Genomic DNA, 14,555 nt, shown 5'->3' on the forward strand with positions numbered 1-14,555 from the left:
ATCACCTATTACTTAAACTATACATTCTTAATGATTTTACTCTCTATGCATTATTTGTATTGACTGATTTGTTGATGACTGATTGTGCAGCTAAGAAACTGAATTTCCTTCGAGATAACTATCTATCTATCTATCTATCTATCTATCTATCTATCTATCTATCTATCTATCTATCTATCTATCTATCTATCTATCTATCTATCTATCTATCTATCTATCTATCTACCTATCTATGTCGTCCTCTTTTGTTTCCTTTTTATACAGAACAGCTTGATGTGTAAACGATGGTAGAGAAAGAGGAACGCAGTATTTTTCAGTGAAATTTCAAACAAGTGAATGGATGATTTATCAGCACCTTAAAATAAGTAGGAAAGTAGAAATAACACCTACGTATTGTATGAGGTAATTGACTGGGAAGCATATGGGTTGATTGATTATGGCCAATGTACGTAATGACAGAGATTCATCTATGAGCGGCCATTTGTCATTGTGGGATTCAGAGGCTCAGGCTCACATATTATCCTCAGATAGGACTGGTGGGTGTTTGACTCTATCTATCTATCTATCTATCTATCTATCTATCTATCTATCTATCTATCTATCTATCTATCTATCTATCTATCTATCTATCTATCTATCTATCTATCTGTCTGTCGGTCTGTCTGTCTGTCTGTCTATCTGTCTGTCTGTCTATCTAGGAGATTTGTATTCAGGAAAGTACACCTGTATCTGGAGGAGTCAGCAGTGAGTGAGTCAACACTGTGACACTAAGGGGCTGATCATAGATACATGAACATTTCCTCTGAGAACAGCTGAATGTGCTACTGTTCTTCAGAGCAGGGTGGGAGCAGTGAGGGAGGCCTCCAGGCTGAGACAAGCAAGACTGTGCAGCTGCGGCCACAGCTGGCCAGATGCTTCACCAATGGCAGCTTTGTGGGGAAGGCGGCAAAGGGGAAGCCAGGACGTCGTGGGTCTGCAGCCTTGTACTCTACTGTACAAACCTCCATGGGGTCCATTGATTTCGGGGTCCTCTATTACTAGCTAGGGCAGAGGTCTTCAACAGGGGGTCCGCGACCCCCAGTGGGTCCGCAGAGGTACTGCAAGGGGGTCGCAAAACGTTTTGGTTGATTAGACAATTTTCTTTCCTTTTTTTCCATTTCCACATTTATATTACAAATAAAAATGTCAATGTGAACAGCTTGTTTCCATGATTATCATGCAATTGACAGACATTGTTCACATTGGCATTGGTATCAGTTAACAGGGTTTGTTTATAAATAGCAGTGGCAGGTACTCACTTAAATGTTTAAAGCAGAAGTAAGCGATCCGGTCGTTTTGGCTAAATTCTTGTCAGCCGATGGAGTTAGCAGTCCCCGCCCTCGTCCCTACGTCACCACATTCACGCGCATCCCTTGGCTGCACACACAGAGAGGACCGCCCCTTTATGCCGTTCTCTCTCCTCATTGGATAAAGGTTGTAGGATACAAGGAAAGTTTTCTCCTCGGCTTACAGCAGAGCAGAGTGACTGACTGACCCGTGTTTCAGACCAAACACTCTAACCCTAACGCCTGTTATTTGTGTTACATGACCATAGCCACATTTACCATTAATAATTGCTCTTGTGGGCCCCCTACTGGTCAAGGGGCCCTAAACAGGTGCTTAGATTGCTTATGTCTTGGGTCAGCTCTGCTTGTATTACAGTAACAGCTGTGTACCACTGTTTGAGCTACTAGCTAACATACTGGCTCAGATAATGCTGCAACGATAGTGATCCACAAAGTGGGATCCAGGGCAAAGATGGGAATCTTATGTAAGCAAGCAAAACTCTCCTCAGATGGGAGCCTGTTATCTAATTTGACACAGTTCATGGTCCTTCACATAATAAGTTTGAGAGCTACTGGATTACTGTGTTTAAAGCTTTGTCAGGTGGAACCAAACACTGGAGGAAAACCTGGAATTAAGATTTGAAACCTAGAATTAAGATTTGCTTTTAAGCAGAAGAACAAGCTCAACAATGAAGGCAACATAACCCCCATGCAACATGACAGAGCCTGGGTAAAGGAGAAAGGGAAAAATGCATAATTTAAAGGGGTAAATATTAAAAGAAAATATTTTGTACTGTTTATGCATTATTATTTATACTGATTTGTAGAGATGTGGTTTCTCTTTGACATCAAAGGGTCTCTTGCTACTGATCAGTGTCAAAAAGCCTCATTAAATCTACTTTGATCCACCGTCACTAACATTATAAACCGCTGTAACAAATCACAAAGCCACTGTATACCAGCTTCTTTAACTTTAATAGAGTTGAGACAAATTAAAAAGAAAATACAATCCCCAAATTCTTAAACACAAATATCAAAAAACCATCAGATAGAAAAGACAACAAATCTCAAAAAGTCTCAAAGCTTTTGCACTGTTGGTTTAATAATAAAAGACCTGATATACAACCTGCAACATAAAGCGATAAAAATATAGAGTCTGTAGTATTATAGATTATACTGTAAACTCAAAGCTTGCATTCTGCTAGATTTATGTATCCAGTACAATAAAACAGGAGGGCACAAACTCTCCAGACGTTTAAATAGAATCAACAATTCATCACACAGCAGTACTCTGGCAAACTAACACTTTCTTAATCACAATACAGTTATTACTCAAAGTCAGTTTTAATTCATGAACATTCGTGCATGGTTGAAATAGTGGTGACGTATTTACATGTTTATTAAATATCAACAAGGGCAGTTAGAAAATGGACACACACCTCCGAATTAAGTCTGATCCAATCTACTCTAATTGTTTTTGTTTCCAGCTCTGGTGTCGTTCCAGTGTACAAACACGAATCTTGGCGTCCTGAGCCGGGACGCAGGCATGAGCTGTTTGAATGAGCTGCCATTATTGCTGGGCCACACAGTCACCACCATGAACTCTGGAGTGCTTTGAAAAAAATGGGATAATGCCTTAAAGTTGGAAAAAAAGAGGTTAACTCAAGCTGCTTTTTCATCTGTTTGAAAAAGGTCCTCTATGAACTGCGGGGGTTGTGTGGATATGTCGTGACACTGTGTAGCCCTTTAGGTTTGCTGGTGAAAATGAGCAACCGTCCCATCTCTTTCCAAAACCACTTTGTGCTGAGCTAGCGTCATCGATTTGTTCAAAAAATTTCAAATAGTCGTGTTCATCTAAAATCGTTTAAGTATACACGTAAAAAGAAGAAAAACAAAACAATGCTGTTGTGGCTTTTAAGCTGGACTGATCAATGCCAGATGTTTCTCAGAAGTCTACCGCACTAAAGGAACCATTGATAATCTAGGGACGCACACTCCCTCCTGAGAATCAAAGCGTAGTCAGTGCTCTAATTTTAATATAAATTAACAAATGAATTAAAAAGGCATAACATAGAACTAAAGATGGCTTACTTCGATCCTTAGAAATGGCTCGGCCAAAATACTTTTTCAAAACAATGTGCATGTTAATAGATTAAAAGACTTGAAATGACACATCAAAGACAGGGCACTCTGATGAATACTTCCCTAATGAGCAGTCAACTGGGGCTTGTAGGTGGGCTGATGTCCTTATTGTTTGAAGTAGCAAACGAGGCCATCGCCCATTCAAAGGTCTTTTACGCACCTTTGAATTGAATCAAAAGTCATAAGCCAGGAAGAATGTAAAAAAGCCAACGAGTTGTTTATTGTAGGTCTATGGAGTTTGGGTTACAGGTTTGATAGTGGGAACAAAAGACAAAAACTTGCTGTAATTTATCTGCTGCTTCAGTTTCAACTGTTTGACAGTGGACTCTATTGACACGTACAGTCTAACAATATATCAGCTACCATCCTCCTCGCTAAGAAGCCAAGGTTCCGTTCAATCATTACCGTTTCATAAACTTCTCATACAAGCTATGCAAAAAACAAAACAAAACAAAAAAAAAGACAAATATTTACAATTTGCAATAAAAAAAAAGCAAAAACTAAATCACACAGATAAAATGCACAACCCTGAAAAAAAAATCTTTCTTAAACATCTGCCGGGCAGGCAAAATGTTTCTGGTTCCTGATATTACAAACAGATTTGTTTTAAAAGCACGTCATTTAAAATTGGTGAAAAAAGATAATAAAATATACAACAAAAAAAAATGAACAGATGATTGAATGAGACTGAACCCACGTTTATGTGTATAGATATATATAAAGCTTCAATTACACTCCTGTTTGCCTGGTCTCCTCTCTGGTGTGGAATGTATGTTGCTCCATATCGCTTTTGTCTCGGTAGTAAGTTGGTGGGGTTTTAGATTAATAAAAATGGGTTCTAGGAAATGAAAAATATGAAGTAAGAGAAAAAAACAAAACAAAAACCAATGAAACAGCGGGGTGGAGGGATGTTCCGTGGCAAGCGGTGGGTCTCTGTCGGCCACCAGTCCTTTAGAACAAGTGTTTTAGTAATATCCGGGCTGATACTGCTGGCTCCACGGCTTCTGGTTCCAGAACTGCACGGAGACACAACAGACACAAGGTTTATTGTGTGTAAACATTACTGACGACATGCTGCGTTTCAGAGCTGTTCCCGGGGCAACACATACTCATTATAAATCTTGAAACAATGTCTACATCTGGTCATTTTAATTTGCCGTTGCTTGGTCAGATTTTCTGTGTTAACCATAGCAACAAGTGCTGATATCTGGTCACAGCAGTAAAGGATGCTGGATTCATTCATTGTTCCACTCATAGCTTGTATAGTAACAGCTACATAATCAACCTATAGATCTCTGAATGAAATAAACCTTGAAGATATGAAAAAGATAATGTCATCTTTAACTTTCAGTCACTTGTGGGAAAATATTCATAGGATCGGTACAGTTTTCTATATTTGTAAGTAAAATGATTCAATGCGGAGCTCCATCATTAATGTAAAGCAGTGTGTGAACGGCAGAGACACTGACCCCTTGCTGCCAGCTCTGGTTGAAAGCCTGGGCCTTGTCCATGCCGTTCCTGTTGCCAAAGTTTCCGCTGTTCCTGTTGTTGCCGAAGTTGCCGTTCTTGTTGCCAAAGTTGCCACGGTTACCACCTCTCTGCTGGAACTGTGGAGGGAGCAGAGGGGGAAGAGCATTAACATACTGAGCATGCATTAACTGTTTATATAACCATGTGGCAGCTCCGGTGATGTGTGTTGTCATAGTTACACCCACCTGGTTGGGGTGTCCCCTGTTTCCACCGCGGTTCATTCCGCCTCCGCCGCCTCTGTTCATGTTGCCTCCTCTGTTCATTGGGCCGCCCCTGTTCATGGGTCCTCTGGGTCCCATGTTGCCCCTCATGGGCCCGCCCCTGGGGGAGCCGCCCAGGCTGGGGAGGGGGCCACCGCCCCGGTTGAAGTTACCACGGTTGGGGAAGCCTCCTCTGAAGGCAGGGGGAGGCAGGAAGCCACGAGGTGGACGATTGAAGCCGCCGCGGGGACCAGGAGCTACAAACACATCAAGTTGAGATGAATGAGTTTTAACCATTTCACAACATTTAACCTTCGTCTTGTGTTAGCTTTCTGCTACCATCTATGGTGTTTGAGTCAGTTTTGACCCGTGTTTTAAATAAGCTGTAAAATACACAAAAAACATTTTTCCCGCCATCCAATTTGTTTTTCTTCTCTTGGTTACATTGTTAGACTTCCTATCCATGAAAATCGTGGTTTTAATATTTTTTGGTGTGGGCTTTTTTGTCAGTATACCCCTTGACTTCAACTGAACCTTCCTCTGGTCAGCTTTCTGCTACCATCTATGGTGTTGGGGTTTTGATTCAAGTCTTAAACCAGCTGTAAAACACACTAAAACAATTATTCATCCTCCCATTTGTTTCTCATCTCTTGGTCACATTGTTATGCTTCCTTATCCATGAAAATGTTGGTTTTGCACTTATTCAATTCATTTATTAAGGACTGCACAACAAGTCGGCAGAATTTGCTTTCGGCACAGCATAGTGCCAGCACATAGTACTGTGTGGCAACAGACATCAGTTATACATTTCAGTTTTAACTCTCATTATTGTTCTTACCGTTATAACCAGGTCAAAATTGACCCGAACACCACAAATGTCATAAATTTAACCAGAGCATTTTAGAATTTTGTGGAATTTTTGTTTTGTTTTATTTTGTTTAAATTGAGGTTCCTGACAAAGTCAAAAAGCCTTGATGCTATAAACAAATTTATGTGGTACTTTTATGCATTTAAAACCTGAAAACGAACACCAGAGAAAGGTTAAAACAGTATTAATCACATCCCTAAAAAACAACCCTACCTCCTCTGAAGCCGCCTCTGTTCTGGAAACCTCCACGGCCGCCGCCCCTCTGTCCTGGGCCGCCGCGACCAAACTGGTTCTTGCCTCCCCGGCCGCCACCGCGCAGGCCGCCGCCTCGTTTTGGTGTTGTGCTTCCCTGGTTGGGCTTCTTTTCGGCGGGCAGAGCGGTCTTGCTCTCCTCTTTGTATTGTTCCAGCAGCTTGGCGGCCTCCTCCTTCTGCAGCTCGCCGTAGATGATCTCGCTGAAGCTCTCTCCCTCCTCAGGCAGAGAGTAGAAGCCTGGAACAAACAGGAACATGATGAGGGACGCACAAAGAGAAGAAATACTACAAGATACCCAGCAGAGGATTGAGCAATGTAGTAGTACATGTATATATACACACTCAAGCCTCTTTCTCACCTTTCATTTTGAGGACAGCGTGCTCAGGCACTTCTTTGCCGTCACTCTCCACCTTCTTCTGGACTCTCTCCTTGTAGTCGTCGTCAGAGGGGCAGACCACCACGGCCTTTCGCTGGAAGCCAGCGAACAGACACATCTTCCTCTTCTGGCCCGGGGCGGACAGGTTGGTCTGGAGAAGAGGACAACGATGCTCAGTTACACTGGGATTTATAATACAGTCATTACCTATATCGTATGTCAAAGGTAGTGATCAGATTCATACTAAACCACTCACATGGTCCAAGATGTAGTTCCTCTTCTTGCGGGCGGCGATCTCAATGAACTTTCCCAAGAAGAGAGGTGCACGCTGGGAAATGGCGGTCAGCTTTGTGATGTCCTTTGACTGGCGCTTCAGGCTGTTGATCTGTGTTTAATGACAGGATAAGTTGCATGACTTCTCTGTGGGACAACAACTGTGAGTCACGTGCTGCCAAACAGCTGTTGTCGGTACTGACCATCATCTTGTCCACAATGGTGTCACTGCCCAGGATGTAGTATTTCCCAGGGTTCTCCTGGACATGGTTCTTCACCCACGTGGTCTTCCCTGAGCCTGGCAGACCCACCATCACGATGATCTATGTAAAACAAAGACAAAGAGAGAATTAAAACTCGGTGTTGGGCACGTTACTTTTGAAAGTAGTTAGTTATAGTTACTTTCCCCAAAAAGTTAGTCACTGAATTACTACATTATAAAAGTAACTAATTGCCAGGAAAATAACTATTGCGTTTTTTTAATAAATGCTCAAACATGTCAATTACTTGGACTTCCATCCCTAACCTCCTGTTTATCTGGAACAATCCAACTCAGGCCGACTATTTGATGGACTGAAGAAAATGTGTAGATAACACTCACTTTGTGTGTATTATTTTGTGTCATAACTTAGTTACTGAAAAAAGTAGTGCTGTTATTCCCATCACTATCTAAGCGTAACCTTTAAAACACCCTCACCACTGAAACCAATGACAGAATGTATGTGTGTATGTGTGTGTATATATATATATATTTATTTTATTTGTTTGTTTTGTCTTGCTTTGCTTGCAAACTTAACTATGAACCTAGCAGGTTAAGACATCTTCAGTTATTTACTTTCTGAAAGGTCTTTAGAACTTTACATTTTTATGTCATGTCCTTTAGTTGACTCATGCCTGCTTAAATGAGCGATTTGATTTCTGTTTTTTTTCTGTGTGTGATGTGTATGTTTGTTAAAAAACAAAAACCCCTCACAAATAAAATAAAACAACAACAAAAACACCACCTCACCACTGAAACCAATGACAAAATGTATTTTCAAAACGTGGCTAAAGAGAAGAGAAAACACAGTCTATACTTGCCTCACAGTCGGCCTTGGTCTGTGGCCCCTTCAGCCCTCGGACACGGTCGCCTACAGGGATCTGCTGCAGGAAGTCGTAGCCCTCAGGCTGAGGGAAATACGGAGTCTCCATCTGACCGAAGTTGAACTCCACGGCACAGTTGTGGCAGATGACGTGGGGGAAGAGGGCCTGGCCGTTCAGGCTCTCCTTGCTGAACTGGAAGGCGACCACGGGTTCCGCACCGTTCTTGGAGAAGGACAACACCACTTCCTCACCCTCAAAGTCCTGAGCAATGACAACACAACGGAAAAGTTCTTCATTTTTGTGACAAGAATGGGTTACGAAATGAGAAAATGTCACACTTGGTCAATTAACACATGATCGGTCATGTCTTACAATAAGGCAGCAGATGACATCATTCTCTTCATAGGTTTCTCCAAAGTCCTCGGTCACACAGTTGGTGGTCTTCTTGGCTTTCCCAGAGTAGGCGTAAGAATGCTCCTCCTCCCCTGAACATCCGTCGCAGAAAATATTGATTCATCATTAAGTGACATCAAACAGAGGGCATCATATTTCTGAATTAAGACACGGAGCCTCAGTAACTGGTGTCTGAATCATCCATGTTGGCAGCAGGCCAGCCACCATTACTATGATGCAGCTAGAGCTGGAGCCATTTTATATTAAACCGTCATCCTGCTCACAGACCACTAGAGGGAGCTGCTGAGACAGTCATTTGGATCAACTGTGCAGTGTGTTGTACTTGGTTTAATTAAAAGGTTTGCCTTTTTGTAGGTGTCAAATACTGCACTGTAACTTGAATAATATAGCATTCATTATAGCAAATAGGTCACAGCATTGTCTCAACACAACTAAGTTTAAATCCTTACACATACACAGTTTTCTGTGCATCACATGTGACTGGCAAAGTGCCTGCGGCTATGGAAAGATACTGTACAATATTTAGCAGTGAAGCAAGTGTTAAGGAACTGACCCAGAAGCAGTGTGCCGGTGGACAGGGACCAGCCAACCTGCACATCATGGATCTCCATGTTCTTGCTGGAAATGTGCTTCACAGGAATCTTTTCTGTAATCTGTTGACAAAAAGACATAAACAGGATGTTGGACTCATTTCACTGACTGAAAAGTGCCTGTTCATTTCAGTAGTAATGGCCATGTAGTAATTGCAGCAGAGTGGGAATAGGCTAATTCTTTCAGATGCAGTCCAACCTACCTGTCTCTGGACATTTAAAAATGCAGCTTTAAAATGAAACTGAAGACTTTTCTAAAAAACTTGACTCTAATACTGCTCTGAATCTGCGTAATGCATTTGTGTTGCTTGTGTTTGAGATCTGACGTACTGTTGTATCATTTGAGTTTTATGTTATGTTTTTCCATGTGATTTGCCAAGCGACTGCAGATGGAACGGAGCTCTTCGCTAAATGGTAACGTTTATGTTTAATATTGTACACGGCCCTTATACAAAATAAATACATTAGAAATTACCTTCATCTCAAAGCAGGCTTTGCCTTTGTCGACTCCATAGGTGGCCTTGCCTCCGGACCAGAGGTAAGCAAAACTCTCCATTGTGAGAGATGAGGCGCTGAAACGGTCACGTGACACCTTAAAGTGCAGGTCGCAGTTGTCTGGAACACACAAAGATAAAATTCATGCAAATAAATCCCTGTCACAGTTAAATGTCAACGATGGTCACCTTTAACCATCATCCCATGTGATTTGCAAATGCATGTTGAACCTAGGGGGAAATATCAGTGCGGGGAAACTTACAGGTATCCAGGCAGACTTTTGTGTCATCAAACTCCTCATCCTCTTCCTCCAGAGGGGGCACAGGAGACTTAAAAGAGGCCCTGAAAAGAGACACCAACCAGTCAGTTAGATGATTCACATGTTTATGTGGCTGCATGGAACATTTAGATGCCTTGGGTAGCACTTCCTGAAAAATATTGGGGGAGAGAAGTGGAGAGACAGACTAGGGGAAAACAAAACACAATAGAAACAGTAAACTGGGCAAGCGAGCCTCCAAACCTTTTGCTGTATTGTGGGCCTTGACAGAAAACACTTACCTTGCAGTATCCAGCGAAATCTACAATGTGAAAGATAGATGGAAAGAAAGCACCTGGGCACCTCCCACAGGTGAAAGTGACCCCCCAAAAATATAATAATAAAAAAATAAAAAAATTCAAATTGGATGTCACCCCTGTCAGGTCAGTGTGTTTATGTCCTGCTGGACTGCTGTGGGGGTCAGTCACATTAATAGTGGGTATAGTTATATTTAACTTCCTATGTGTGGAATTCTAAATGAAAAGGTCACGACTGGCTCACACTGTTCTGTTCAACTATGTTACTATGCAGTACAAGTTGTTACCAAACTTAAAATGCGCAGTCACAGTGTACTGAGAACTACAGCAACTTACCAACTCCGTAGTTTCAGATTTTGACCCTAAATCTCTTGTGGGAAGTTTGAGAAACTAGAGGAAACAGTGTAAAGAAGGAACATTTCAACTGACACTTAAGTATCGCTCCACCTTATGAAATGATATACTATTACTCTACTGAGTCCAGTAGAGTCATTATTACTTATGAAGAACAAACAATTAAGAGTTCATTTGTCTGTAGCAGTGTTAACACCTCCCCGAGTACAGAGATACTTATCATACTTGTCCTCAGACAACCTCGCTGTGCAAATGACTGCTGCAGGGGAGGCTCTGGAAAACACACTGAGTTGGAGCATATGGTGACCGCAGCCCACACATTGGCTGCCCAGGAGTCTGTTGTTTCATCTAGGGTGGGGTGCTTGTTTTATTGGGGGGAGGGGGTCATAATGGGTGGAGTAGAAGACTGGACTTTCAATTAGAAATGAATGGACCCTTGCCAGTGCAAACCAAAAACAAAAAAAAACAAACATCTGATATAATATTGGAGGCGGGGGGGCAAAACCAAGAAACCTACTTGTAGAACAGTATCATGTTCTAATACAGGCATGGGCAACCTATTCTACAAAGGTTTTTGTTCCAACCAACCAAGAGCACACAGTTTGACTGAGATCAGTTGGATAAATGAGTCAAGTCTGGTGTGCTGCTGCTTGGTTGGAAACAAAAGCTGCAGCCACACCGTCCCGTTGTAGAATAGGTTGTCCATGCCTGTTCTAATATTTCTAACATTTGAAGAGAACCAGACTTTTCCCAAAGTTTAAAATGTCCCCAAAAAGCACTTCTATTTTCTCCCTGTTGATTCTTACAATGTGTTAACAACGCAATGAAAACAAAACACTGACCGAGAAGTAGGTACATGTACGCACACGCTCACAAACACCCATGCACACCATGCATGATGTCACCTGCGCAGGGGTAGAAAGCAGCCTTGCAAATACACACATTCGTACTGTCACACCATGATAAGACACACACACACAAGACATGACACATGAGACAGAAATAGCATTTTGACGTCATACAACCAGTGAAAAAACAAACAAAAACAAAAATTAAAAACACAAAAAGTAAACCCAAAAAAATATAAAAATAAAAGGACCATTGCGAGGTAAAACGATGGACGGTCGAGAGCGAACTCCTCCGTGGACGTTCCAAACACTCTTGTGTTGAGCTACATCCTTGTGTTCTACCTTGCAGCAGTGGACCCTTCCTCCCACTCCTCTCAGCTACTCCTCCCCCACCCACCATTCAAAAGTGAACATCTGCTACTGTCTTCTGGGTTCTCTTTGAGCAGTCTCGATTCACCTTGAGGACACAACTGGCTTTCCAAAGCAGTAAGTGGCAGAAGGAACAGATGTGAAAAGTTCACAGAGACTTGATAGATGCACTTCTGCTACAGAATGCAGTCCATTAAAGACACAATGTGAGTGGGCACTGTAAAAGGTAAATGGTAAGGCTCTTTAGGTACTCAGGGATGACCCTCAAAACATGTGTGTGAAAGTAAGGTTAATAAATAGTATAATACTTTAAATGAGGGTTTTCCTCTTGCTAGTTATGTGCATTGGCACTTAAAGCCAATACAGTTCAACAAAGCTATGGATGGCGCTTCAGGGATGCTGAAGGCCATTTTTGCTCTGTCCCATCCTTACCAGCTGTATTTGTTCTCTTCAATAAATTCAAAGTAGCCCCTTCCATGTTCCTCCCGGCGTCTCTTAACACCCTTCTTATTCTTCTGATCAGCATTCGTGTCTTTGTCCGCATCCCCTTTGAAAATAGAACAAAGATATAGCATGAGGTGCTCCTTTTTGTGAGAGAGAGGTCGGACTGGCAGTGGGGTTCTGGCCCACAAAGCCCGTTCATTATTTACATTGTGTCGACCATAATCATCAATATTAAATATGACTGAGGCAACACCTCATGGTTACACTTAAACAATACAATCATATTTCATATATTGTAACAGCTCTAATGACCAGGTGGTAATTACAATGTAAGCTGGTCCAAATTAAAACTGTAAACAGTATTTGCTGGGGCTGGAAAAACAAGTCTCTGCAATATAACGGGACATTAACCCTGCGATAAAGGGCCTTAGAATAAACTGTTGTCAATAAGAGTCAGATATAAGTCTATTTCATTAAAGAGGACAAGTCTACTGTTGTCTGGGGCAAATGCATCATGCAAGGACATGTGGAAACCTACTTAGACCTAAAGTGACCCTCCCCCCCATGTCTTACCCCAAATTACGTAAGTGGCGAATAATTGTAAATCTATATTCTGTACTGATCAAAACAAGATGACACTTTCTACTCAACCCAAGGACAAACTAACCACGTGCTAGCTAAACAAGCAGTCCAGCGCCTGTCCCGCAGACTTCCGCACAGTTTACTTAGCTAGTTCAAGTGGTCCCGATCCTATTGGTGTCAAATATATATTTGGACCTATGCACTGTAGTGCAAGTCATCCTACGTGGGGACATGTAGTCCAGCTAAGTCTGAAAGCTGATTTCACATCCAAATTATTGTTATAAAAAAAAACTGTCCATTGAGCACAGCCAGGACAATAATGTGTACTTTAATCATTGCATTGGTCTATTTAAACATACTTGATATCGTAATAACATTTATATGGATTATAAACAAAGTGAATTTCGTTGTCCATCTCTACCATTTCAAATTTCAATATGGGAAACCACTGAACTAGTTAAACGGACTAGCGAGTTAGCACTGCACCACAGACACAAAGAAACTGACGTTAGCCGGCGAGCTAACATGCTAGCCAAAGCGAAACGAAAAGCCAGCCTGAGCTAAACGTCGAGCTAATTCACCACACATATCGCCTGGCTACTGGAGCTAACGTAATCGACGAACTAATGCTAAATGTGATATTTTTATGGAGTGCAGCTACCGACGTTTAACGCTACTAAACGGATATCGTTGGCTAACCGCTATCGCCCGATGCTATCGTCGTTAGCTTGCCGGCTAACGCTGAGGTGAGGTCACGCTGTCTATCTCAACATGGACGCTCTGCTCTGTTGTGCGGTAACGCAGTCAGACCTAGCCCTCTCCTCCCCAGCCGGCTCCCTCCCTCCCGCCCGCCGTGGTGGTAGCATTAACGCTAACGCTATTAGCAGAAAACCGACAGCCAGCCACAGTCCATCCAGCCAATCACAATTTTTTTTTCTCCAATAACCAATTCACCGACTCACCCTCTGCAGCCTGGTCCCCGGGCTCACCGTCCTCTGTTTCTATTTTCTCCATGTCGTCCACATCTCCCTTGAGCATGGGGTCCATCTCGTCGTCTTCCTCCGCTTCCTCCTCACCGTCACCCATTTCTTCGTCCTCGGCAACGCCGCCGCCGTCGCCCCCATTCTCCGGCTCTTCTTCCTCCTCCTCCTCCTCTTCCTCGTTGGCCTCCATGCTTTCTTCTACCGGGCCGTCGCCCTCTTCTTCTTCCCCCATACCCTCATGGTCGGCGGCCTGCCCGAAACCCTCGTCCGCTGCGGCTTCTTGGTCCAGCGGGGAGTCTCCGCCGAGGGCCTCCTCGTCCAGCGCGGCCTGCAGGCGGTCCATCAGCTCGGCCTTCAGCCCCTTGTCCGAGAGATTACGCTTTTTCAGCTCGTCCTTCAGCTCGTTGACTTTCAGCTTTTTGACGTTGATTGAGCTCATGGTGAATGTTTGACGGCAAAACGGATTAAATAAAATGAACAAAACACGACGATAAATAAATTACTGGACGCTCTTTGTTAACGGATGTGGCTCTCAATACTGCGCCAAATGGCACCCGCTGACCGACCAATGCTTCACCGGCAGAAGAGCTGTGCGGAGACCGCGGTGTGTGGGGGAGGAGGACGATGACGTCGTCTCCCGTAATTACCCAGAGAGCAGCGCAGCGTGGTTATGTAGCAGCGCGCCGGCCATCTGTCGCTGCTGTAATGACAAAACAAGCCGCCAAGGGAAGAGAGCGTTGTTGTGGAGAAAGTAGGACAATATGCAAAAAAAACTGTGCGCTCAAAGACCAAGCAACACATTACTATATTTATGCAATAAATTCATACTCGCTTTTAAAAGGTGTATTCAT

The 14,555-nt window shown here is 42.8% G+C and overlaps 1 protein-coding gene across 1 annotated transcript; it reads right to left on the reverse strand.

Annotated features, from left to right (window-relative positions):
- Positions 1–3,660: 3,660 nt before the first annotated feature.
- Positions 3,661–14,289, reverse strand: hnrnpub (heterogeneous nuclear ribonucleoprotein Ub). The gene is made up of 14 exons (XM_085771014.1): positions 13,684–14,289; positions 12,128–12,242; positions 9,814–9,893; positions 9,532–9,671; positions 9,020–9,119; positions 8,425–8,537; positions 8,050–8,313; positions 7,173–7,292; positions 6,953–7,081; positions 6,679–6,847; positions 6,279–6,557; positions 5,183–5,454; positions 4,937–5,074; positions 3,661–4,483 (listed from the first exon to the last, which is right to left on the reverse strand). The coding sequence occupies exons 1-14, from the start codon at positions 14,141–14,143 to the stop codon at positions 4,433–4,435; spliced, it is 2,430 nt and encodes an 809-aa protein (XP_085627140.1). The 5' UTR covers positions 14,144–14,289; the 3' UTR covers positions 3,661–4,432.
- Positions 14,290–14,555: the final 266 nt, after the last annotated feature.

The sequence above is a fragment of the Trachurus japonicus genome, chromosome 24 (assembly GCF_045865225.1).
Source record: "Trachurus japonicus isolate A0001 chromosome 24, Traja_1.0".
NCBI classification, from domain to species: Eukaryota; Metazoa; Chordata; class Actinopteri; order Carangiformes; family Carangidae; genus Trachurus; species Trachurus japonicus.

Bases quoted from the DNA above. Each gene is read 5' to 3' on its own strand.
- hnrnpub (XM_085771014.1), bottom strand. From the start codon at position 14,143: ATGAGCTCAATCAACGTCAAAAAGCTGAAAGTCAACGAGCTGAAGGAC. The intron at 8,314-8,424 runs GTAAGACATGAC...GTCATTGCTCAG, and splicing joins ATGTCATCTGCTGCCTTATT to GACTTTGAGGGTGAGGAAGT. The intron at 4,484-4,936 runs GTCAGTGTCTCT...GTCTCCGTGCAG, and splicing joins ACCAGAGCTGGCAGCAAGGG to TTCTGGAACCAGAAGCCGTG.